The sequence below is a fragment of the Sprattus sprattus genome (assembly GCF_963457725.1).
Source record: "Sprattus sprattus genome assembly, chromosome: 7".
Taxonomy (NCBI): Eukaryota; Metazoa; Chordata; class Actinopteri; order Clupeiformes; family Clupeidae; genus Sprattus; species Sprattus sprattus.
The window spans coordinates 16,079,956-16,107,391 of NC_137926.1; the positions used below are offsets into that span (position 1 = coordinate 16,079,956).

The window sequence follows — 27,436 nt, forward strand, 5'->3', positions numbered from 1 at the left end:
AATTGACCTTGCTTACAAAGTTGTGTGCTTATTCACTGGAGTGTCATTTGTATTTGTTTTTAATAAGAATGAGGTAATTCAGTATTCTGCCAACTGGAAGTGGTCTACAGTCACTGGTGTCTTTCCTAGAGATTCTTCCTCCTCCAGTAGCATTGGCTTGGTGCATTCAGAGAAAAATGCTGAGGGGAATTCAATTCAATTCAAATTCAATTCAATTCAATTCAATTCAATTCAATTCAATTCAATTCAAAGTACTTTATTTTTCCGTTAGGAACTTCGGATGTGGAGGAGCAGCAGGGTGTGTCCATACCCGACAATACATAAAACAAACACACACGAACACACAGATACACACAAGCACACACACACACACACACACACACACACACACACACACTCACACACACGCACACCATCAGCCCACACTAGACATAAGGCAGATAATAATGGCAGATTATAATAATAAACCTTGCTGAGCCTGGTGAATAAATAAGTTAATACCTCCACAGTGGAGGGACAATAAATAATGATTAAAAGAGAGTCCAGGTGTTTAAAAGAGAGAGAACACCGTTCAAGCAGGGGGTTCAGCCATTTAACAGTCTAATAGATGCTGGGACAAAGCTTGACAGGGCTCTATTTGTCCTTAGTGTAGGTGCTCTGTATCTGTGGCCTGAGAGTAGGAGGCAATACTGAGTGTGTAGAGTGTGTGTGATGTCCAAGGTGATTTGTTTTGCTTTTTGCTTAGTCCTTTTGTTGCATATGCTGATGAGTGATTCCTGCTGTTGTCCAATTATTTTGCTGCTCAGTTTGATGATTCTGTTTAGTGGGTTCCTATGGATGTTGGACAGCGCTCCAAACCAGGAAGTGATGTTGAAGGTGATTATGGATTCAATGAAACATCTGTAGAATGCAGTCAGAACGGATTGGTGGACCTGGAGTTTGCGGAGTTTGCGAAGGAAAAAGAGACGCTGCTGACACTTGGAGTAGATGGTATCGGTATTTGTTTTGAAGTTGAGTTTGTGGTCAATTATTGTTCCAAGATATTTGTATGTGTCAACCCTTTCTATCGGCTGGTTATTGACAGTCAGAGTGGGAAAGGTGGAGGGGGACTTTCTGAAGTCTATTATTAGTTCTTTTGTTTTGGTGATATTGAGATCAAGGCAGTTCCGGCCACACCAGTCTGAAAAAGTGGCCAGCTCAGACTGTAACTGATCGGATGAGTTGGTGGAGTCCATGATGACAGTGTCGTCAGAGTACTTTATGTATGTAATGTCTGGGTTTGTGCTTCTGCAGTCGTTGTTGTAGAGAGTGTAAAGAACTGGTGAGATGACAGAGCCCTGTGGAGCACCTGTAGAGATCCTTCTGGATGAGCTGAGGTGGCCATTAACTCTCACTCTCTGGTGTCTGTCTGTCAGGAATGAGAGCACCCAGAGTATGAGGTGGGGATTGACCTCCATCTGGAGAAGATGTTGTCCCATTAGATGGGGTTGCACAGTGTTAAAGGCACTCGAGAAGTCTATGAACACCAGGCGTACAAATGACTTGGGCTTGTCAAGGTGGGCATAGGCTCCATGCAGTAGCGTCAGTGTGGCGTCATCTACCCCTCTGTGACGTTTGTACGCAAACTGAAGCGGGTCAACGTGCTTACTGACCTCCGCCTGTAGCTGTGTGATCATTAACCTCTCAAAGCCTTTCATGACCAGGGATGTTAGGGCCACAGGTCGGTAGTCATTGTCGCAGGTGAGTTTACTCTTTTTAGGCACAGGGCATATGATGGAAGATTTCCAGACTGAGGGGATAGAGTGTTCAGCCAATGAGCGGTTAAAGAGGTGGCAGTAGACACCAGCAAGCTGGTTGCTGCAGGCCTTCAGGAGGCGGCCACAGATCTGGTCTGGCCCTGGTGCTTTGTTTGGCCTTGTCCTTCTCAACACCAGCTCAACCTCCACCTGCTGCAGCTGCCTATTTACTGGAACCGCAGAAAAAAGGAAAGCACCCATACACGTTCACACACACACACACACACACACACACACACACACACACACACACACACACACACACACACACACACACACACACACACACACACATACACACACACACACACACACACACACACACACACACACACACACACACACACACAGGCACACACACACGCACACACACACACACACACACATAGACACACACACACACACATGCTCTCCAAGAAGATAGTTGTCAGTTTCTGAATCCTCTAGTTAAGCAAGGCGCTCAGTTTACTCCAGTCAGACCATCTTCTGCTGCTGTTCTCACTCGCTCAGCTCAGTTAGTGGTGAGTGGAAACCACTGAATTGATACATCAGAACAGTGCAATACAATGGCCATCATAGCTGAGTGTGAGAGAAACATCAATGAAAAAAAGGCAAACGGCAGGCAATATCGGATAAGACATCTTCCTGGCCATTCTTAATTCCTCCATATAAAAAATTAACCAATGCATGGATATTATCATATTCGATCTTCACACAGGCCGTCTCTTCCCTCCAGACACTCAGCATCAGCAGCAGGACCCTGTCTGCTCTTCTGGCTCTGGTGCTGGTCATCTCAGTAAGTGGTGAGTGGAAACCAATGAATTTATACATTTGACATTTCAGTCAACATATAGTTACATTTGTAGGAGTTTCCCTCACAAACAGACTGCTTCATTTCCTTCTTCGAATTGTGTCTGTGTATGAATGTGTCCGTTTTCTGTGGTTCCTGACCTCTGTTCGCGCTGAACCAATTCTGCTGAAAGCAGGTCTCCAGAAATTGTTCCAATTTTAATATTTGCTTAGCACTAATGAGAATCAAGAACACAAGAGGCGTTCTTTCAAAAATGGCATCATAGCAAACTGACAACCTGACAAACTGACATCTTCACATATGGAATATTTAAATTATGTTTTTATTTAGGAATACTCCAAGGCCTCAGTAAGGTGAGGAAGAATACATCAAAAACTCTCTATAATCTCTCTCTAACTTCTCTTTATTCACAGTTGAATAATTAAGCGCCATTACATTTTTCAGCCATGCTTGCTTTCACACTCTTCAAAGACTTCAGGGAAATCTTATACAAGACAAAACATTTTCTTACAAAAGGATCTGAATAATCTGGAAATTATTTATGAATTACAAAAAAATTCCCTGCCTGGAGTCTTTTTTTAGGGCCAATGCCTTTTCACTGTCTTCTCACTGTTGTCCTTCGGCCTTATTATCATACATGTTCAAATATAGAAATGTGTTCATCACCCCAAGAAAGGGCATTGGCCATTTCCTCAGATAGGTTTGATGGATGGCATTGATTTTCTTACAGATTTACTCTGGAATGATGCACCCTGTTTAACTGTCGCATTTCCTAAATGCAGTCTCATAAATGCATATTATGCAGTGAAGGATAATATAAAATAATACATCATTTCATTTATTTAAAAAAATGAATTTTATTATGAATATTATCTTATGATACAATAGCTGCCACATTCAGAGATTGAATTAGCTTAAGTCAGTTGAATGAACCACTGTCATCAGACAACACAGGGATGCCCTGGTGGGAGTTCTGCAGAAACCAACATAGATGGTGATGATTCATTCACAGATGGGAGGTTTAAGCAGCCCTTGGCTTCTTGTCCAACTCAGAGACAATCTTCTTTACCCATTTTAGGTGTGGCTCCACACAGAACTCCTTTCCTTTCTCGGTTTTAAACCTACATTAGATGAACAGACAGAACATGGAAATGTCATTATAACAGACACATAAGGACACAGCTTAATGAAAAAATGCATCAGTACATTAATATGTTTTTAACGGTTTGCAGACTACACCTGATATTTGCCAATGACACAGAGTTACAAGATGAAAGTGTAGGCTTTTATGGTCTTCTCAGTGGTTTTGCAGTAACATCTCTGATCAATGTCACAGTAATACTCACACATGAGCTTTCAGGTGGCATTCACTGTTGGTCGTGGAGTAAGAAACCACCTTGCCTGCTGGAATCCTTTGAGAGTAGTGACTTGTACAGCATATGTGGTTAGTGGCACCATACTGACCTGTAACCATACAAGTGATAAATAATTATATTTGCAGACATTTATCTTACACTCAGCTACATGTGATGGTCATTGTGTTACACACCGTTATGATGTATACATTCTGTGGTTTCCACTCACCACTAACTGAGATGACCAGCACCAGAGCCAGAAGAGCAGCCAGGGTCCTCATGTTGACAGAAGTGCTGCTGATGCTGAGTGAGCCTGGAGAGAAGAGACGGTCTGTGTGAAGACTGAAGTTGATATGACTGCAGTGCATTGGTTGATCTCTTATATGGAAGATTTAAGAATGGCTGAAATATGTCATATCCGATTCAGAGAATCTCACTGACATTAATATTCTTTGAAGACAAGGTTGTTCCTCTTTTTTATTGGTTTCTTCCAAAATAACCTTCTCTCAAGCACGCTTCCACATATGTTTTGTCAGAAGAGTGTCTCCAGGAATTCTATAGACAGGGACAGGGATGTTACTTGGAAAAAACTTTCATTCACATTTTTCTTTCAACTTAAAAGACTATCATTGAATGCATTATTACTATCTGTAAAAGCGGAGCGTGGAGGTTTAAATCTCCTAAAAAGCAGAAGTGGGGTGAGTCACCGCTGGAAATCTTCCCTATGGGCTCCTCCCGACTTAGCAAGCCCTGATTCAACTCTCAGGATTTTCTCTCACATAGTGCTATACACTTCCTTCTTAGAATTGTGTCTGCGAATGAATGTCCCTGTTTTATGTGGTTCCTCACCTCTGTTAAGCTTATTTGATTTTCTCTGTTCACACTAAACCAATTCTGCTGAAAAGGAGGTCTCCGGGAATTGTTTCGATTATTCATATTTGCTTGAAGAAAAAATAATCTCAGGTTTAATGAATTCACAGAAATCAATATGCAATGTTAATGCACTAAGCATAACCCCAGACCTTTGAAGTGATATGTGCACCAGTGCCAGTTTTATGTTTACCCAGTTGTCCCAATTAAATTCTGAAAAATCGTTAAATATGAAGCCAAAAATGTCAATCATTTATTTAGTGAGATTAAACATTGAATGTGGTCAAATTGACCCTGAAGATACTGGGAGGGTTCAGAAAGGCTGGAAAGATGTCATATCTGATTCAGAGAATCTCACTGACATTTACATTCTTTGCAGACAAGGTTGTTCCTCTTTTTCATTGATTTCCTCTAAAAAAAAAAAACCCTACTCTCAAACACGCTTCGACATGTGTTTTGTCAAAAAAGTGTCTCCAGGATTTCTATAGACAGGGACAGAGATGTTAAGTGGAAAAAACTTCCATTCACATTTTTCTCTTAACTTAAAGAAATAGGCTCCTCAAGGCTTAGCAATCCCAAATTCAACTCTCCGGATTTTCTTTTACATACTGCTCCACTTCCTTCTTTGTGTGTGAATTGTGTGTGTGTATGAATATCTCTGTTTAATGTGGTTCCAGACCTCAGGAAGCATATTTGATTTTCTCTTTTCACACTGAACCAATTCTGCTGAAAGGAGGTCTCCAGGAATTGTTCCAATTTTCATATTAGCTCGAAGACAAAAAAACTCTCAAGTTCAAGAATACAATATGCAATATTAATGCACTAAGCATAACCCCAGACCTTTGAAATGATATGTGCACCAGTGCAATAGAGCACCATCATCGGAGGTGTCTATATTCTTTACAGGGAGGTTCTCACAAGACACATTGCTGCACACATTGTTAACTTTGGATGACTGTCCCATAATTCTTACTGTGAACAGGAAATCTTTTCAATAAATGAGTAAATACTTTTCTAATCATCCAGTATTCTTTTGTGCAACATTCCCTTTACAGCAAATAATAATGCATGCAAAGATTTTTTCTCCTAAGAGCTATGTCACTGTCTGTAGAATTCCTGGAGATGCTCTTCTGACAAAACATATGTGGAAGCGTGCTTGAGAGATACAAAAAAAAAAGGAAACCAATGAAAAAGAGGAACAACCTTGTCTTCAACGAAGGCATATGGCAGGCAGATTCTCTGAATATTGGATATGTCATCTTTCCGGCCATTCTTAAATCTTCCATATAAGAGATCAACCAATGCACTGCAGTCATATCATCTTCAGTCCTCACACAGACCGTCTCTTCTCTCCAGGCTCACTCAGCATCAGCAGCACTTCTGTCAACATGAGGACCCTGGCTGCTCTTCTGGCTCTGGTGCTGGTCATCTCAGTTAGTGGTGAGTGGAAACCAATGAATTTATACATCATTACAGTGCAACACAATGGCCATCAAATGGAGCTGAGTGTGACAGAAATGTCTGCAAATATATGAAATTGTTGCTTGACCTGTTATAGCTCAGTATGGTGCCACTACACTCAAATGCTGTAGAGTACACTACTCTCACAAGATTCCAGCAGACAAGGTGGTTTCTTACTCCACGACCAGCAGTGAATGCCACCTGAAAGCTCATGTGTGAGTATTACTGTGACATTGATCAGAGATGTTACTGCAAAACCACTGAGAAGACCATAAAAGTCTACACTTTCATCTTGTAACTCTGTGTCATTGGCAAATATCAGGTGTAGTCTGCAAACCGTTAAAAACATATTAATGTACTGATGCATTTTTTCATTAAGCTGTGTCCTTATGTGTCTGTTATAATGACATTTCCATGTTCTGTCTGTTCATCTCATGTAGGTTTAAAACCGAGAAAGGAAAGGAGTTCTGTGTGGAGCCACACCTAAAATGGGTAAAGAAGATTGTCTCTGAGTTGGACAAGAAGCCAAGGGCTGCTTAAACCTCCCATCTGTGAATGAATCATCACCATCTATGTTGGTTTCTGCAGAACTCCCACCAGGGCATCCCTGTGTTGTCTGATGACAGTGGTTCATTCAACTGACTTAAGCTAATTCAATCTCTGAATGTGGCAGCTATTGTATCATCAGATCATTTTTTATAATAAAGTTTAGTTTTTGATAAATAAATGAAATTATGTTGGTATTATTTTTTATTATCCTTCACTGCATAAAAGGTATTAATGAGAGTTGTTTCGGAAATGGGACGTTTAAGCACTGTGCATCATTCTAGAGCAAATCTGTAAGAAAATCCATGCCATCCACCAGACATATTAATGGGTACCATGTGATGTCACCATGCTTTAGTGCCGCCATGTTTGTGTCCGACACTTTCGCAGCGCCCATAGACATACATACAGTATATACTGTATACTGTATATATATATATATATATATATATATATATATATATACACATACATGTTTCTCAGCATTAGGCCATCTACAGAATGCCTTAGTATAATGGATAATATCATGAGTGGGTTATACTTCACTCTGCAATAAATGAACTGTTTTTATTTAGGTTAATATACAATACTTTAATGCATACTCCCCCATTTCTTTAATAATGAAAACATAAATGCCATCATTCTTTTGCTTAATAAACTAAGATCGAATTTACATTCATATAGATTCAATAGTAGCATTTTTTCCTTCATAAAGTGGCAGTTCTCAGTGATCTGATTGGGTCACTGAGAAGAGCTATGAGTTAAGTAAGCATTGAGGCGGGTATATTGCAGAACACTGAACTGCTGCAGTGTTGGGGGTCATGTATACCAAAAGTTATACAGACCTCGAAACTCTTTGCTGTCCTCTCCAGAGTCAGGAGGAACTGCTCCTTCTCCGAACCCAACTGAAGCGATAGGAAATGTGTCTCCTGCGTTTGTAAAGCAACGCAGGGATTTACTTACCGTTTGATGTGCACACAGTTTAGAGTTCGATGCTTGTTTTGAATAAGTGCGTTAGTACACAATTTATAACATAGCTCTGGCCTTAAACGTTTGCGTAATAATGTGATTTGTTCTGCTTTATCCAAGTCAAAGCTGAACAACCACGGAGAGGACCGGTTAAAGAGGGAGGTTCCTGCTACCCCCATAGAGCAGGAGAATCTACAAATAACGAGGCAGTTGTTCATGTTAATGGAAGAGAAATCTAGACGCAACTCTGAAAATATGTCGCAGTTCAACACAAACATTGCAAACATTACCAGTACTATACAGGACGGCTTCTCCCTGATGAATGAGTTATTAGTCCAGCCCAACACAAATAACTTTGCACATCCCCCCAGCTTTCATTCATACTACACAGCACCCCAGTACACCAGCCTTCCAGCACACACCTAGGCCTCAACCAGCAAACCAATCTGGACACTCACCAATACATGCCGCCCCATAGCAACAATTATCATAATTTTCTTGCGGAAGAGGACTGCTGCAAGAGGACACAGTGACCCTGCTCCCTGGTTCACTGTTGCACTTTACAGTGTGTGTGTATATAGGTCATTATTTTTGTGTGAATTTTTTTGCACAGCAGTTAGAGGATACAGAGTGATCATGCACAGTGCTTCATTTTTTTTATTGTGTGTGTATAGTTTATTCCTGTCAAGTTTTCTGCTATTTTCAATAACTTATATTGCATTTGCACATCCAATAAAAAAAGTATTGTTTATTTACAGTGGACACACATTTCACGCAAGACTTGGCAAGAGCAAAAGTACAAGTCCCAAAAGTGCACAAAATGAAAATGACTAGCCGGTCTTCCAGTCAGTCGTGTTAAACAGTCTTTGTTAAGGGTCAAAGTACTTTGTGAGCACTCTCCTCACTCTATTTCCCTCCCCCCCATCACAGTCAGTGAGATGGTGAATGCATTGTGAAGGAGGCTGCAAGTCGTTGTCACCTTGCATTGTTCCAAACACAGATTGTTCATCAACAGGTTCCTTATTGGCCTCACAGAAATTGTGCAGAACAAAGCAGGCGTAAATGACATGGGGCAGGTCATTCAAGTTTGTGTCCATAGGCCTTTTCAGTGCAGGAAACCTGGCCTTGAGACGTCCAAACGCAAAGTCTATGACCATGTGTGCCCTACACAAACATAACCCAAAGTATTGTTCTTGAGGTGAAGAACCACCATTTGAATATCCTTTCATCAGGTAAGGCAACAGAGGGTAGGCTTGGTCACCAAGAAGAAAAATTGGTATGGCCTCCTCGCCGTCCACAATCTGCTTTTTCAGAGCAGGGATCTTGCCAGACTTTAAATAGAAGTTTAGCTTTGAATGGGCAAAAATCCTTGCATCATTCACACTCCCAGGCCACTTTATCACAACATCCATAAATCTGTACTTGTAGTCACAGACGGCCTGTACATTTAGGGAAGGTTTGCCTTTACTGTTCAAGTAGTCCTTGGAGATGGTGGATGACTTCTTGATCTCGAAGTGGGTGCCGTCGAGTGCTCCCAAGCAGTGTGGCAGTCCGTGAGCACGATGAAAGCCCACAACTAGATCCTTGGCCTCGGGCTCCGTAAAAGGTAGCTTTATGTATTTCTTACCCAGGTGGTTGGCGATCGCCTTGCATGCCTGCCTGACAATGGAAGACACTGACGCTCGTGACACACCGAAAGCGTCCGCAGTCTTCCGTAACCCTCCATCATTGCTCAAGTAATAAAGCGTTATAGCAACCCTTTTAAGCGGTTCAATCGGTGTCCTCATGTTTGTTTTTTGTCCTTCGATATACGGGCGAAGTTCTTCGCTCAGGGCGACAAGAGATGTTCTAGACATGCGGAAGTTCTCCCTCCATTCATTTTCCACGACAACGCCATTGACAAAGTTGTCCCACCAGATGCTGGTTCTCCCAGGTCTTACCCAAAACTTTCTTCTGGTTGCCCTTCTGGTTGCTCTCCGCGGTTGATCTAAAAGCATGTGGCGTATCTGGTTGTCCACGATCATTTGCTGCTCATCATAGAAGGAGAGGAGCAGAAGATTTTGCTGTAGTAGCCCTAGTAGACTCTGTAGCTTGTGCAGCACGAACACAAGCCTGTAGTCCGCCATTGTTGTTGCTGTTGTGAAGTGACGTAGCGGGGTTAAGGGTTAATGCTGAGGAGGCGGGGCGTGGGGCGTTCACGCGGGCCAATTACATCATGGTGTCACAGAATGTGCGGGTAGGTTATATCATTCATGTCTATGGCAGACACGTAGATTGCGTTTCGAAATGTATCCACTTCTGGAGCAAGCCTGGTTCCAAAACGCCATGTTTGTGTAAAGGCAGATCTGACCAAAGATTTGCCCGTTTTCGGCTAATCCCGTTACCATCTCTGGATGGGCCCTGGGTGTATTTAAGGGAGAGCGTATCACACCCCCGGACATCGAATCCGAATCTACATGCCAAACATGCAGTGATCGAATCACCAAAGAGCCATCCCAAAATCTACCAGTGGTAACATCATTGGGCCTCATACGCGAACGCAGTTAAGAACAAGTTAGAAATGTATTTCCTTAGGTTGGTCTTTGAAGTCCTTAGAAGATATTTAGGGAGACACTTAAGAAAATGTTCAAGAATGAGGCCCATCGTGTCTTTTATTAACCCCTAGTTATATCCTTAAGGAAAACGTTTTGTGTTTAAGAGTTTTCCGCGGTAGTTAATAATGCTTCTTTCTGCGGGAGAATTGCAATGGGATATTGCTTCCGAACATTTTAATACAGTTTATACAGCGGTACGATGGGAAAAGCAAAAAGATACAAATAAATAATATACATACACACACATATCCAAAAATATACAACCGATCGTTGATGTTATACCAAGACACCAAGGCTCAGATGCTTATGTCTACCTTGGACGGTTTGTTTCTGAAAACAAATTCATATTTAGGGACATCTGCATTTCATTAAAAAAAAAAAGTTGCAATGAGCTAATAGCCATTCAACACCTTCGCAACTAACAGACAGGGTTTAGTCAGCGTGCAATACATTATTTTGCATAAAACAATTGGGTTTTATCGCGTAATTTAGCTGTTTCTGATTTGACGAGAGACGTTCCATGCTATATGTTATTCGTCCACATACCAACAGTTTCGGGACTTTTCACAACTAATAATAAATCTTCACAAATTCATACTATGGAATTTTCTCTTATTTCCGTAATATCCTGGAGGGACTGGATTGTATTTTTCGTTTGACTGCACTAAAACTGCTTCTCCACCAGATGTCATGAGTGTGTTCCCGGCGGATTAAGATTCGAGAGATTAGACCATTTTCAAGAATGACAATGGTTAAAAAATATTGTACTGTCAATATCAATAATTCATTTTGGGCCCTCATGTGTTCAATTCTACTATGGTCCACAATCGACCGATTCAGCTCACAAAGTGATGTTTCAGGCGAAATGTTAGATAACACATTGGCTAGGGTCCTTCATCTCAGACAGCCACTCAATGGTACACCATCACCTGACGGCTCTACTGTTTATATTTCTGTTCATGAAATCTTCCTCGAAAGAGAGAGAAGATGATTAAGGCTATCTTGATTTTCAACAACCATGGAAAACCACGCCTCATCCGATTTTATCAATACTTCGTAAGTCCATTAACGATTGATATCGATAACAAAAAACTCCAGCAGAATCTGTGTGGGCTTTGCAACTAACGTGAGCCAGCTATCTAGCTAGCTAGCGATATTTGAGTTAGTCAGATGATACCTTATCAAGCTAACTCAGCCCTAGTATTCTCCCAGCCTGTTCTTTTCATATTCAGTCAATTCAAAGCTGAAATTATCGTACAGTCATCTTTCGAAGTCAAAATGTACTCTCATTTTGTTTTAGTATATACTATATAGCTGTCTGTTAGCTGAGCTAGCTAACGTTAGTTAGCCAGCTTAAGTCGACATTTTGCTTTTCCTTCTGTAATTGTAAATACCCCTGCATCTCTGAATTGGGTTTCTAACTATTAGCTAAAGATAACTGCATTATACAACGAAAGCTGGCAACTTTATGTACATTCATCATCTCTCTTCAATAGGCTGAAGATATGCAACAACAAATCATCAGAGAGACTTTTCATCTGGTGTCAAAGAGGGATGACAATGTCTGCAATTTCTTAGAGGGTGGAAGGTAATTTAAGTCACTCATCATTTCAGTCCCATTGGTGTTGTAAGTGACTCATTGACTAAGATAACGTTAGACCTGTGAGTTAAAAGTGCAGTTTTTATGAAGTAACTCACATTTAAGCTTAAGCGTTTCCCGGTGTTACGGATCTACAGGAGTTCATTTCAACTGGGGACCACCTCAACGCAGTGTTACGTGGTTTGCCTTACTCCAATCAGCTGTAACTACTGATTCGCCAAACGGTGCAGAAGTAAATTACTTAATTTAAACACTGAAAGTCTACTGAGCGGGTAGGCTGTTAACTTGAGGCAAGTGGGTTAAATGATTAAATTTGAACATCCCTCTCTCTCTCTCAAGTGTACCCTACGCTTCGTTTTGACTACATATCCTTAAGATCACATTCTGCATTTCTAATCAGCATGTCCATGAACAAAGATCACATCTTCACCACACTGAAATGAACCTGTACGTTTTATAATTTGTAGAATCATTGTCACATATGCTGTGAAATAAGGTAAAATTACGAATGCTGTGGTCACATGTCGACGCTCATCCCGAGTTCAAATGAAGCCCATTAGATTCATTACACCGGACAACTGACAGGGCTTGCAAGAGTTAATGACAGATCAGACTAGATGTTTGATTAAGTTGCATAGTAAACCTTGTTCTTGGGATGACAACTGCTTTGTTCCTGCGCGTGTTGTGACTCACTGCCTTCCATCATTCTCTCTTGTAGTTTAATAGGAGGTTCGGACTACAAGCTGATTTACAGGCATTACGCCACTCTTTACTTCGTGTTCTGTGTGGACTCCTCTGAAAGCGAGTTGGGAATTTTAGATCTTATTCAGGTAAGCCTGACTTTGAAGTTATCATGGCGTTTCTATGGGTCCGTTTTGCACACTCAGTACAATTTGTGTTTTGTGTTTACATCCCTGGCCTCTACTGAAGTTAAGACTACAGACCTTGAGGTGGAGCAGCTATCAGGGTTGTATCCAATAACTGGTCCAAGACACTACAACCATGAACATGGTGTAATTCCCCATGCAGACTGTTTAAATACACTGTGAACAACATTGGATACATGCGACGAACAAATTAATACATGTGTACAACCAAAGGTTTTGGTGGTGTGTTTATAGTGTAAATAGCTTTTATTCAATGCTGAATGACTTTGATTATCCTGCACGTCTTATGTGCGTGATACTTTCAAACCAATAACATGAAATAACCTAAAAGACATTTTATCCGCTCAATGACCCTCAAGGACAAAGTTAAAATTTGGGCTAACATGTGAACTTAAAAAAGGTTGTTTATTCACATGAAACTGTATTAATTGACCTTTTAGTTTCTTAGCTTTACTAGCATTGTATTGTAGTAACTATTGGGACAGGGGTATCAGGGGTAATGACTAAAGCTCTGCTAGCCTGTGTAAAATGTTTGGAAACCTAGCCAATGGGAAGTAGGCTATCATCACATGAGAAGTGCATCACTACCCTCAGGTCTAAGTGTCTGCTTTTGTATGACCTCATGCCAGGCCATGGTTGGCGTTTATATTTGTGTGGGTTATAGTTACTTTTTTGTGATTACCCTGACTTAATAGCTTTCCTATCACTCTGTTTATAACAGGTCTTTGTGGAAACCCTGGATAAATGCTTTGAGAATGTCTGTGAACTGGATCTAATCTTTCACATGGATAAGGTGGGTTTGTGTCACATCACTGTAGGTCTGTGATGCAGAACAAGGAGAGAATTCACAGTTGGACTACACTCAGCTTCATTTAGTGTGATTGTTCACAGCATTGTGTATGCTTTTGATCTTCTTAAGTTTTCTTATAAGTGTGATTGCTCAAGCAGACTATTGGTCTTTTTGAGTTGTATGTATCAGTGTGATTGCTCAAACACAGAGCATTGCGAAGCAATAGCAAGCACACTTTTGCTCAATCCCACGCCCATTTTTGGTGCCTAAATTTGATATCTTAACGAAACGTTAATGCAGAGGTAATTATTAACAGATGCGCAGTAATATGACACTGGAGCAGTGCAGACGGGTGTCTTTTTTTTGTCTCATTTCACACTCTTTTTTTATTACATTTTTATGACTCTGATGATAAGATAACATGTCGTCTGCTCAATGGATGATGCAGAAGTATTCAAATGTTCTGTACTCACTTAAACGATATATTCAAATAGCCAACTGTTTATCTGGTTTGTCAGTTATTAAAGTGTATCAAGAACCACCAACTTAGAGAACAGTAATGGCTTATGTCAATGCTTTATATTAATGCTAAGCTAATGCCCCTTTAAAAATGTCCCACTCCATTCTAGTCTTACCATCTTTACTCTTATTTTGTGCATATATTTACATGTACGATGCTATACGTATGTTTGTATCCGTCTCTTCCTCAGGTCCATTGCATCCTACAGGAGGTTGTCATGGGAGGGATGGTGCTGGAAACCAACATGAATGAGATTGTTGCCCAGGTGGAGATGCAGAACAGAATGGAGAAGTCTGAGGTGAGTTTCTGGACAGACTGGGACCCTATACCCCATGACCCTGTCTGCACTGTTGAATGTCAAGATCAATTTCTGCCTTGGCTAAGTCAATATAACATAGAAACAACAGTCAGTGTTGTTTTGTAATTATATAAATGTGTAAACATGCTATTTGTAGCCTTAAGCTTTCACAATTTTTTAGTCCTGCCCCTCTAGAGATAATCCCCTGTCACAAACTTAAGACTCTGAATTGTTTTCGCACAGATATCACACAGATATAATTTGCCAATTCCTGTCTGTAATGTGAAGAAACTATGCTCAGACATGACGAGTGACTCCACATTTACAGTAACATATATAATGGAGCATAACCATACACTACACCAGTTCAAATAGATAAAATAGGCACACTCAGGGTGTTTTTCTATGGCAAGTGCCAATGCCCCAGTATGGCCCCTGACCAGTTTCAGGAAGTGAAATGATCAGTGTCTGTTTATGGATGATGATGGCACTGGCGGGTCAGACACTACTGAACCGTCTCTGGAGCTCCTCCTTTTGGTAATAACCAGTGGTCAGTGCAAGCTGTCAGAGGCACTGAGCAGTAAGTAACTAACTAGTCCTTGGATCTAACCAATGATGAACATAATATACCAGTGCTCACAAGAATGACCTGTGAGAGCTACAGCCCTCTCTCTCTCAAAATCAATTAATTAATATGAAACTACAAATGTGTTCATGTGTTTTATAGGCAGTACAGGAACCTAATGTAAATAAAACATTAAGAGTTTTGTAAAATATAATTTGTACTGGTATTTTGTCAGTATTTTTTATTGTTTATCCTAAGTAGGGTTGTGTAATGTTATTGTAGCTTTACAGGTTTACAGAGGGTTTTTTTTCTTCTCTGTACCAGGGTGGATTGTCGGCGGCCCCTGCCCGCGCTGTGTCAGCGGTAAAAAATATGAACCTTCCAGAAATGCCTCGCAACATCAACATTGGCGACATCAACATTAAAGTCCCTAGCCTCTCCCCATTCTGATCAAGATGCCCGTTTGTATTTTAAATTATGTTACAATGAATGTTAATAAGACATTGTGAGTCTGTTTTCCTCTGTATGTGTCAAAGGTGAGACTGAGGTATGGATTCTTCTTACATTCGATTTGTGTGATACTGTACCAAATGTTTCACATAGGTTTCATCCCTGTTCCACTTGTGGCCCTTTTCAGTAGGTCATGCTAAAGCTTGCAATGTCACATATATTTATTTATTATTTGTATAGGGATACCCTAAGCATTTCAAACATTCCAAAACAGAGGATAATGGTAAAGGATAAAGGAAAGGTTGAAGGAAACTTAAATAAAATGTGTAGTTTTGAGTATTTTTAGGACCCACCACAGCTGAAGCTCTTCTTGTATGCTTTGTAGATGGCACATGTCCTCTCATTAAAACATATTTATCAAATGTGTATATGTGTTGTTGGTTTATGGCAATATTCTCCAAAAATGTGTAAACAGGAGAGATACAAATATTTTTGGTGCGTTCTTCTCCATGGGAATAGCTTAGTGTCAAAACAGACATCTGTCCTCAAACATCTTGCTTCTGTTCAATGTGAAAAGCTGTCTTGCACTATTTAATATCCAGTACTAGTGCTCTTTAGTGTACTTAGCATAAGTTCCCCCATGGAACAGGGCTGAAAAAAAGGAAGTTGTGAGGCAGGCTACCCTTGGCATTCAGAGAAGGCATGTTGTGAAAACGTTGCAAAATCTCTTTGGGCTGAGCAGGGATCCAAGGCATTCATGTGGCCGCCTTGAAGCTGACTATCCAGGGAGTTAGTGCTGTATAGCCACATTTTAAAGAAGACCTGTTGTGCTTTTCCGGGTTTTCCATTTTTATTAGTGTGTTATGTAGTATTTTTGTGCATGTAAACGGCCTGCAAAGATACAAAAGTACAGGGCAGAGGGAGTAGCTCTTTCCTACAACAACCACTTTTCTCTGCTGTCCAAAATGCCTCAGAAATCCAGCCTTTTCCCCTTTAACCTGGCGACGCAATCTCAAAGCACAATCATTTTAACAGCATAGCTGATAATTTGACGCAACCTTTTTCCTAAGATATCACTGGCTGTGTTGTCAATTGGTTTCTTTGACCTCTAGCATAATATGCACATAAATTGGTGTTATAAAAAGTAAAACGGATGTACAAATGTGAAATTGAACAGATTCAAAGTTAATTTGGAGTTTAAATAATACTGTTGGCGGTCACCTCACTTCAAACCCATCACAGACTTTGCAAATGATTTATCAGGCTCAGATCTTTCTGTTACATATCTTGAAATCTGATAATGGTGTTGATGGAAAGATGCACAGCAGTCAAAGGGCAGACATTATCGCATGGAATCTGCGGAGTCGCAATGACGGGAACTCATAAAATCATTTATGCTGTGTTTCCATGTCACAAAGTGTGACCAGAATGGGTGGGCGTAGAGCCTATATCTTTTTTTCAAAGTACCGTCATCCTCACCTTGAGGCTCAGGGTGTTCACCTCCTCCCTGTTTTGATGAAGTCTCGCAATGATGATAACCTGCCTGTTCTGTATTCTTATGAGCATTTATAAAAGTATGAAGGAAGAACTCTTCACGCCAAGGAGCATTGCCATGATTTTCAAGACGATTGGAGGCTTTTGATATTTTATGCAACGTACGTCCTTATCTCTCATATCCCATTTTATCGTGTACATGAATGTAATGATTATCGAAGTGTCCAGATAGTGCAACAATCGCTGGATCAAGCCTTGAGTTTTTACAAGTCGAGCTGTAAAGAGAGTTTTTTTATTGACTCTCCTCATGGACTGAAGCAGTTAAATCATATTGGACAGTTTTATATTACATTGTTCCCCCCTCTTCTGTGTGTCCACAATGTCCCTGTCTAAGGTCTTTTCAGGTCTGTCTGGAACACGTGCTTCCTGTGCCCTGAGTGGAACAGGACTGTTGTTGTTCTTCATTAGGCATGTGTAATAGGCAGTGCTCCTTTCAGTGGAGTGTGTGGTTCCACAGCTACACATGCATTGCAACTGTGCATCTATGGAAAATTAGGTTTAATCTAAGCCTATCTAATCTAATCCTTACTCTAAGGGGACTCTGTGGTGAGAACTGGAAGTGGGTAGTTCTTGGGGGGAGTGACAAAAAGAACTCACACACTGTTGGTGTAGGGATGCTGCTGTGTCCATAGGCGGAGATCCCGGGGGGGACAGGAGGGACGTGTCCCCCCCTACTATAAAGTTGCCCCCCCCCCCCCCCCTCAACAATCATTGTAAACACAAATACATCATTTTGAATAATATAGTAATATGAAATAAAAGCCAGACAACACAAGCGGTGCTAATTATAAGCATAAAACAATGTGTTTTTTAAGTGTTGAAAAATCATGATCGCCTATTCCTCAAAGTGTTTTGGTTCACATGCTATTTACAACAGGCGGGGCTACTGTCAGCTCCCTGTTTCAGTCAATCAGCCCAGTAGCCTACACCATCAGTCGTCAGCAGCCAGCCCCCGGACCAATTCTGGCCCGCCAGCGCTTTTTTGGAAAAAAGGAAGCTTCTTTTGTGGATGATGTAGCAATCTGTGTTTGTAAGAAAAAGGGAGTTTCTTTTGTGGTTGATGCAGCAACCTGTCTTTATTCCAGTAAAGTGGGCAATCTTTTTTCTAGTAAAGTGAGAAATATTCCAGTAAAGTGCAGTAACGAAGCACTTGGAACACACCCAGGATTCAGCAGTGCAGAGAAAAAAAGACTTGAAATTCATCATCTTTGAAGCTTAGCTGTGTTAGCCAGCTGTCTAGTCCTGCAAGGTACCAAACGCAGTTCAAAGAAAGCATACAGAGAGACAGGGCAATAGGGCCAGACAGCCACTTTTTCATGTCCCCCCCCCAGGAATTACTCTCTGAAATGTTACCATGTATTGTCCCCCCCTACAAAGAAATGGGATCTCCGCTTCTGGCTGTGTCAACACTTTAGGAGTCGGGATCAAAGGATTCTCAGATAACAATTGAGGCAACAAGAGACAACTCTGCATAAATTGCATATGAGAGAAAAAGAGAAACAGTTCTTTGTACTTAATGGGGCCAATTTAGTCAAATAACAAGCCAGTATTATTTTAATGTACCTAATGACCTTAAGGACTCTGAAAATAATATGCTTAAAATATTGAAATTACATATACTGTATATTACAGGATAATATCTACTTCTTCAAATCTAGGGTTACTGCAGATCTCTCAGGGAGGCGCAGGTTCACACTTCAATGTAAACATCTAAATATTGGTTGATACTTCACTGGGACGTACCCATGATTTTAAACATAACGGAAAGAACTCCAATAGAAGCAAAGCTTTCTCATTTCCACATCGGCAGAAATAGTCCTCCACAAGCACTAGGTCTTCGTCAAGGCAAACTTTGGTCTTGCCTTGTGTGATGTCCTTGACCCCTATGGTTCTATGCACATAATCATATAGATGATATACCTACTAAGTACACACCCAGAGAACACTGTTGTTGTTTTTTTCAGTTTAATATTAAAACACAAATTCATGTTTCCTCAGCACCAAGGAATGGTTTGGTTATAAATGGTTTGGTTACAAACTAAATTACAGTGATTACTGGAAGATTAGTGGAGAATGAAACAATACAGGTTTCCCTGTGGTACATGAGAGTTTTCTTTTCATCCTTATAGTTTTGATCATCATACTTCAAATATGTTTTTTGTTTTAAAGAGTGCTGTGTCATGGTACCAAGAGCATTGTCCTTTAACTATTGTTTGGTAATTGCTTTGGAATCATTGACCTGTACGAGATAGAGCTGAAATCCTCTCTTGTACACCAAGGTTAACACCCCCTATGTTAATGGCTTAGCCATTAGATTTGGTGGGAGGGATTCCAGTAATGTCCTGCATTAAAAAGTGAGTGGAGGCTCGTTGGTTCTTCTTGTTAGTTCTGGTTTCAGCAGTAAACCATGGGCAAAGGGTTCTTCATCAGCAAAGCCATCGGGGTGGTGGGCATCGTGCTGGGCGCGGGCGCCGTGGCCACCATCATTGCCCTGTCAGTGGTCTACAGCCAGGAGAAGGCCAAGAACGTAGAGGTGAGTCCCACAGGGAAGCCTACCACCACCACCAGCACCACTGGGGTGCCGGCCACCACCCCACCGTCCAACGAGCCATGGGACAAGTACCGGCTGCCGGACTCCCTGCTGCCCGTCAGCTACGAGGTGACCCTGAGGCCTTATCTGACGGAGAACGCTGAGGGTCTGTACATCTTCACCGGCTCCTCAGACGTCACCTTTAGGTGCGTGAAGGACACAGACCTCATCCTCATCCACTCGAACAAGCTCAACCTCACCGAAACCAGTGGCTTTCTGGCCACACTTTCCGGCCTTGAGGGCTCGACGCCTCCGGCCATCACAGAGTCCTGGCTCGAGGTGCGGACTCAGTACCTGGTGGTTAGGTTGAAGGAGAATTTGAAAGCTGGCCAGAGCTATGTGCTGCGCACTGAGTTCACTGGGGAGCTGGCTGATGACCTGGGTGGCTTCTACAGGAGTGTGTATAAAGAGGATGGCGTGGACAAGTGAGTTCAGAATTAAAGCTATTAAAGTGCACCTCACAGACGACCTCAGTTTAATTTGCATGCATATGTGGATACATTTTTTGTGTCTGTTTATTCCATGTCTTTACGTGACTGGTCCGTGCACATTTAACCATGAGAAATGTTTAATCTCTTGTGAATATTTCACCATTACTCTGTATATCATTGCATAGAGTGTATCTGAAACTTGGCTGTGAAGCTGTAAAGTGAACATTTACCCTATAATTTTTTTTCTGTACTGATCAGAGTGGTGGCTACGACTCAGATGCAGCCCACCGACGCAAGGAAAGCGTTCCCCTGCTTTGATGAGCCTGCCATGAAAGCCATCTTCCACATCACTATCATCCACCCACTGAACACAGTTGCCTTGTCCAACGGGAAGGACATTGGTTAGTGTTGACATATAAACCACTAGCTTTGTGTATTAAAACACATGTCCCTGAGTGTCAGTCAGAGTGACGCTGTCCAAAGTTAATCTTTAGGTCTGATAAGGACCAAAACTCAGACAAAGGAGGTGTTATACACAGTTTGATTATTTATGCACGAAACCTCAATTGGTGCATCCTCAGTCCTTTTGTATTCAACTAAACACATACAGTATTTCAGGCTGTGACTTTTAATAGTTACATACGATGAGCTAGATATGCTTAAAAATGCAAATAAAATGTTTTTTGTTACATTTTTCAGAGACCGTTACTGGCTCGGACTTTATCACGACCAAATTTGCCCCAACACCAAAAATGTCAACTTATCTGCTGGCATTCATTGTCAGTGACTTTATTTCCATTGATAAGATGGAAGGAGACGTTTCGGTAATTTTACCTACATTAATATTCTGCATGTTTTTAAAATATTGCCAGTTTAGTGTGTTTCCAGAGTTCATGTTACTGTGTAGTTTCACCTGTGAGCAGTGTCCCTAGGTTCTGACTGAACTCCGTCCTCTTTCAGATTCGTATCTTTGCGCGCAGAAAGGCCATTGAAGCAGGCCAGGGAGAGTATGCTCTTAATGTGACGGGACCCATTCTGAGATTCTTTGAGCAGTATTACAATGCTTCCTACCCACTGCCAAAGTCAGGTAAGAATTCATCAAACAGTTGAGCAATTATACGTATATATACTTGTACGTACTTACTTTTAGATTACATTTAATTATAACATTTACCTTAACATTACATTAATTAAAATAAGTATTCAGTGTTAAGAGCCTCTCATGAAGTAAACTCTCAAAATGCAGTATTCAGGCATGTCCCTTTGTCATCAGCACTCTTACCTCTTGTTAAATGTTGTCCTCCAAGACCAGATAGCCCTGCCTGACTTTAACGCCGGAGCCATGGAGAACTGGGGCCTGATTACTTACAGGGAGACAGCATTGCTATACGACCCAGACGTATCCTCCAATGGCAACAAGGAGAGGATCGCCACCATCATAGCACACGAGCTTGCTCACATGGTATATTGCTTATTCTTCAGTCTGGCATACTTTAGGCATGGCAGGCAAGGCAAATTTATTTATACAGCACTATTCATATAAATTGGTAATCCAAAACTGCTTTACATATAAACTGATACAAGACCATTAAAACAGATTAAAACAGTACAGTGCATTGTAAAAGAACATATAAAAGAGCACAATAAAAGTTTACAAACAAAGATTCAGAAAAGACAGCTCACTCACACACGAACATAGACATGGACTTGGGCATGGACACAGGCAGGGGCAGGGGCAGGGGCATGGACACAGGCAGGGCCAGGGGCAGGGGCATGGACACAGGCAGGGGCAGGGGCAGGGGCATGGACACAGGCAGGGGCAGGGGCAGGGGCAGGGGCAGGGGCAGGGGCAGGGGCAGGGGCAGGGGCAGGGGCAGGGGCAGGGGCACGGGCACGGGCATGGACACACGTACACGCGAATGCACACGCGTACACATACACACACACACACACACTGACACACACACACACACACACACACACACTCACACACACACACACACACACACACACACACACACACATGCCATACTCACAACAACAGCAACTGTTTCTCTCTTATAAACTTGCAGTGGTTTGGAAACCTTGTGACACTGAAGTGGTGGAATGACCTGTGGTTGAACGAAGGCTTTGCATCCTATGTGGAGTATCTTGGTGCGGACGATGCTGAACCAACATGGGGCATTGTACGTACTCATCTGAAGCCAGACCTCACTTATGAGTATCTGTCAGCTCTTAGGAACATTTTAAATTCATAACGCATAATTTACACCAATTCATAACAATACTTGTGTTTTGGTATGAAAGTGTGTGTTGCCTCAATGTGTCCCTTTCCCTCTTCAGAAAGACCTGATTGTCCTGGGCGACATACACAGAGTGTTTGCAGTGGACGCGCTGGCCTCCTCTCATCCCCTATCCTCCAAAGAGGATGAAATCCAGAGGCCTGAGCAGATCAGTGAGCTCTTTGATGCCATCTCCTACAGCAAGGTAATCACACACACCACACACACATTCACATGCATAAACACAGAAAGATCTTCATTCTCGTTAAACACAATCCCCCCCCCCCCCCCTTCTCACACACTCACACATACACCTCATACAGCAAAGTACTATCCCTATTCCTTATGTCTCAACTGGGAGGAAGGACTCTGACCGCACTGATGATATGCTACATTGTGTGTTATGTGTTTGTGTTTTACAGGGGGCTTCTGTTCTAAGAATGCTATCCAACTTCCTTTCTGAGCCGGTCTTTGTGATGGGACTCAGTGTAGGTATCAGTTAATATTCAAAATGGCTGTGGATTGCAATGTTGCTGTTAGCGTGTACATCATTCTGTTGCTACACATGCCTGAGCTCTCTGAAGGCGCTTTCTTCTATCTGCTTCTTTCCACAGACATACCTCAACCAGTTTGCCTTCAGTAATACTGTCTACACCGATCTGTGGGACCACTTGCAAATGGTAAGCACTGTGCTATTTGCAATCTCGATTCGGATTTTCTGGTGCCTTGAAGACTGTTTAATCTGGTGATGCTTCTGTGAATTCTTGTCATTTCTGTGGTGTTGGGAAACACATTCATTTAATTGTTCAAACAGAGAAGTCTTCACCCCCTTAGGCTTTCGTGAGGAAGCTCACCTGTTCCTGCTTCTGTAATGTTTTATGTGGAGACAATACATTAACAGCTCCGGTTCCTCTTACTGTCACACTGAAGGATGTTTGTTCTGCAGGCTGTTAACAAGACTGGAACCAAATTGCCAACCAGTGTCCATGACATCATGAACCGCTGGGTCCTCCAGATGGGTTTTCCTGTGGTTTCCATTGATACTACCACCGGAACTGTATCCCAGCAACACTTCCTGCTGGACCCAGACTCTGTAGTTAACAGGCCATCTGAATTTAAGTATGTGTTTCAGTGGTTGACCACATGGATGAACTCCAACCTTGTTTCAAAGATCTTTGTTTTGTGACTATGTCTCTTTTCTCTTATAGCTATGTATGGTATGTGCCCATTACATGGCAGAAGGGAACTGTTGTAGGACACGATTTTTGGCTGCTTGAAAAAACAGGTATTCACCATATTCACAAATACAGAGGCCAATGACATGGACTACAGTTTTAAAAATGGATGAATAATAGAAAGATTTTTCATGTCTTGTCTAGACACGAATGTGAACATGACGGTGACTGGCGATCAGTGGTTGCTGGCCAACCTCAATGTGGCAGGATTCTACAGAGTCAAATATGACACCGCAAACTATGCCAAGCTTCAAACTCAGCTCACAACTGCTCACGAAGTAAGTGGTTATAGCTTAAAAAGCTGGATAGAACCAGAAACTGTCTGAGTCAACTGCAGAAATAGCAACATCTCATCTGCTTCTTGTCCAGGTAATTCCCGTGATCAACAGGGCCCAACTTATCGATGATGCTTTTAATCTAGCAAGGTAAGCGGTGTAGTGATACAGCAAAGGTGTGTGTGTGTGTGTGTGTGTGTGTGTGTGTATGTGTGTGTGTGTGTGTGTGTGTGTGTGTATGTGTATGTGTGTGTGTAATTATGGGTACTTACTGTATGTGCCTAAATGAATAGATGTGAAACTATTATATTTACAATATATGTTTGTATTATTTCATTCTTTAAATCGAATAGAGCAGTAGTTGTATAATATGTATCCTCTCTTTTTACCTACCCCATTGTGTGTGTTTTTTTTGTAGTACGTGAATTGCTGCTACAACACAACAACACTACAACACTGACATTTTCCTTGGGGGATAAATAAATCGGTCTGTGAATATAATTTATTAATTTTCTTTAATATTTCTAGAGCGAAACACGTGCCAACAACACTAGCTCTAGATATGACCAAATATCTGAACAAAGAGAGGGAGTACATGCCATGGGAGTCTGCTCTGGACAACTTGGACTTCTTCTACCTGATGTTTGATCGCAGTGAGATCTACGGGCTCCTGCAGGTGAGTCCCTCTCATCAAAGCCCAGTCTGATCTGCTGAAGCAGTCCCTCAGTCACAGAGAGAGGTGTACACGCTCAATGGTTTATTACACACCTAGTCTATTCTTTTTCTTATTTAACAGTGTTGTAACACTGAATGCTGAGACCAAGTATGATGGTATGGAACCTATTGTTGACTGGTGTTCTGCTTTGCCCATATCTAGGCATATATGAAGATACAAGTGGAGCCCCTCTTTAACTACTACAAGACAGAGACTGCAGACTGGACAAAAGTACCAGATGGGCACACTGATCAGTAGGTCTTCTGCCAATCATTCAGTGCTTTAAAACATCCAAAATTGTTCAGTGCACAGGTGACTGTGATTGCTGTCGTTTGGCTCCTGCAGGTACAACCAGGTGAATGCCCTGAGCAAGGCCTGTAGCACAGGAGTGCCAGCCTGTACTCAACTGATCAAGACATGGTACAGTGCCTGGATGGCCAACCCACAAAACAACCCGTGAGTCCTGCAGGTCTTCTACCTCTGTTTGTTTTTAGCTTTGTGGTCAGGAACATGTAGCGAAAGCCAAACTAGCTTTCATGGGCCTTGGTACACCAGACCATAATGTAATCTGTCACAGCAGCGATCCATGCTGAGAAGATCTTAGGTAAACTTGGTAACCTCTTTGTAACTTTGACACTCATCAGGATCCATCCCAACCTACGGTCTGTAGTCTACTGCAGTGCCATTGGCGCCGGTGGAGTAGCTGAGTGGGACCATGGCATGCGGATGTTTCAGAACGCATCCATCGCCATAGAGGCGGACAAACTCAGGGCAGCGCTGGCCTGTGCTTCACAACCCTGGCTCCTGAACAGGTGAGTCACTTCCTGTGTAACTTCCTGTGTCCTAGGACCTTAAGTGACATGCACCTCCCTATAGTGTCATTCTGCTGGTATACAGACAGCCATTAACTTCTCTGCCATCTATGCAGAAGACCTCTAATTTATCAGACAACACATTGCAGATGTATGTTAAGTATGAGTTTGCTTTCTGAATGTGTTTTAATAGAGCATTGCTTATTGAATAGGTATCTGGAGTACACCTTGGATGCAACCATAATTCGGAAGCAGGATGCCACCTCTACTATTGTCTACATTGCAAATAATGTGGTGGGCCAGCCTCTGGCCTGGGACTTTATGAGAGCAAACTGGGAGTACATTTTCAATTCGTGAGTAAAAGTCTTGCTGACATGAAAGTGCACCAAAAGAATGTAACAAGATTATGGTAACAAGACTTTGGTAACAAGATTATGCTTAATGCTTTTGTCTTATTTCAGGTATGGAGGTGGATCTTTCTCTTTCTCAAATCTAATCAATGGTGTGACCAAGAGATTTTCTACAGAATTTGATCTGAAACAGGTAACCACCTGCTTCTGTTTTGTTTTGTTTCTTCCCTAAAGTACAGCAGTTAAAAATTGAGCAAGGCCATAAAACATTAGCATATAAGATGGATATATATGGAGATCAGAGAGACCAAGCAGATGTCATAGGTTAACCAATAGCGATGATTTAAACCCAAAATATACTGAAAATGTGGGGGTAGCTGTGGCGGAAGCGGTATCATCCTGACCATGCATGGACCCGGGTTCCCAAAGGGACCCAAGCTCGAGTCAGGCTTGCGGTCATTACCAGATCCCACTCCCAATCTAGTTCACCCTAATGTTCTGTTTCTCTTTACTATCCTGTCACTATCCCGCCCTAAAATATATGAATTATATATAAATATACTGAGGATTTAAGGCAGACAGGTTGTGTAGGGAAACAAAAAGCAGACACAATTGCCAAGGTCCAATCTCAGACAATAGCAACTCACACAGCTTCTTACAACGGCCTACTCCGAGGTTTTGGCTCCCCCTTATGGTGCAATTAAGAGTTACAGTTACAATTACATTTAAGACTTTGAACCTGCCAAAAGAAGCAAAAGTAACATTTCTGGAGGGTCAAATTGAGTTAAATATAGTTTCCTTTTTAAAATGTGTTGTACTGTTAAAGTTCCGTGTATACTCGGAAGAAAAAGTTCACCAATTGTCATTGCACAATTCCCACACTGCCCCCTCTGGTGGCAGGCCAGCTGATTTCACCAAAAAGGAAATGTCATCACATGTCAAAGTTTTTTCCATGCCTTCATCTCAATATAGGACAGATGGCCCTTTGATTAGACCGACAGTGCACTAAGAAATGCCTTGCAGGTTAAGATCTCACTGACCTTTAGGGCTTTGAGTTCTGGGTAAGCACTGTGAATTGTTCAGAGTAAGTGGCAGGTCCAGTAGGAATGTCAATGTCCAGATGATTCCTAGGTTAGAGGTTAAAGTCTCAGATGTATTGTCTTATTTTAACCTTTAGTTCATAAAAATCCTTTCACACCTCTCATGAGCGAGATGGACGTAGGCACACAAAGACATGTTTTGCACTGATGTGTATCTAAAGCAGTTGTAACAGCGTTATATTTGTTCCTCCTGTCTTTCCCCTCACAGCTCCAGCAGTTCAAGGTGGATAATGCAGCTGTGGGCTTTGGCTCAGGCACCCTGGCCGTTGAGCAGTCTATTGAGAGAACACAGGCCAACATCAAATGGCTCAAGGACAACCGAGATAATGTGCAGAATTGGCTGAAAGAGTTTTCTCCATAATTTTTTTATTTCATTTTTTTTTTAAAGACTTATGATGGCCTCTCTCCCTCTATTTATTATCTCAGAGTTATTATCTCCTGTTCTTCTTAGCAGTGCCTTTCAACATTGGTATTGACCTCTCAAAAATGTAACTGATTGTCTTTTTAAGTGTATTTTTGTCACAATTGATAAAGATAATCTCTAATAAAATGAACTTGTTGATGTTATGAACTCTGGGGT

General features: G+C 41.6%; 2 protein-coding genes across 2 annotated transcripts; both read left to right on the forward strand.

The window, feature by feature from the left end:
* The first annotated feature begins 11,329 nt into the window (after positions 1-11,329).
* ap3s2 (adaptor related protein complex 3 subunit sigma 2) lies at positions 11,330-15,782 on the forward strand. Its single transcript, XM_080841594.1, has 6 exons — positions 11,330-11,458; positions 11,899-11,990; positions 12,721-12,832; positions 13,611-13,682; positions 14,390-14,497; positions 15,387-15,782. Exons 1-6 carry the CDS (start codon positions 11,390-11,392, stop codon positions 15,510-15,512), a joined length of 579 nt encoding a protein of 192 aa, XP_080697720.1. The 5' UTR covers positions 11,330-11,389; the 3' UTR covers positions 15,513-15,782.
* A 3,691-nt stretch (positions 15,783-19,473) lies between these two features.
* Positions 19,474-27,217, forward strand: LOC308368331 (aminopeptidase N-like; the record flags this gene model as incomplete). The annotated part of the gene is made up of 20 exons (XM_080842494.1): positions 19,474-20,081; positions 20,346-20,488; positions 20,787-20,911; positions 21,048-21,174; positions 21,395-21,549; positions 22,160-22,273; positions 22,431-22,574; positions 22,792-22,857; positions 22,984-23,049; positions 23,316-23,488; positions 23,578-23,654; positions 23,749-23,882; positions 23,974-24,029; positions 24,408-24,555; positions 24,757-24,848; positions 24,940-25,050; positions 25,239-25,406; positions 25,619-25,759; positions 25,868-25,949; positions 27,065-27,217. The coding sequence occupies 20 exons, from the start codon at positions 19,474-19,476 to the stop codon at positions 27,215-27,217; spliced, it is 2,883 nt and encodes a 960-aa protein (XP_080698620.1).
* Between the last annotated feature and the right edge of the window lie 219 nt (positions 27,218-27,436).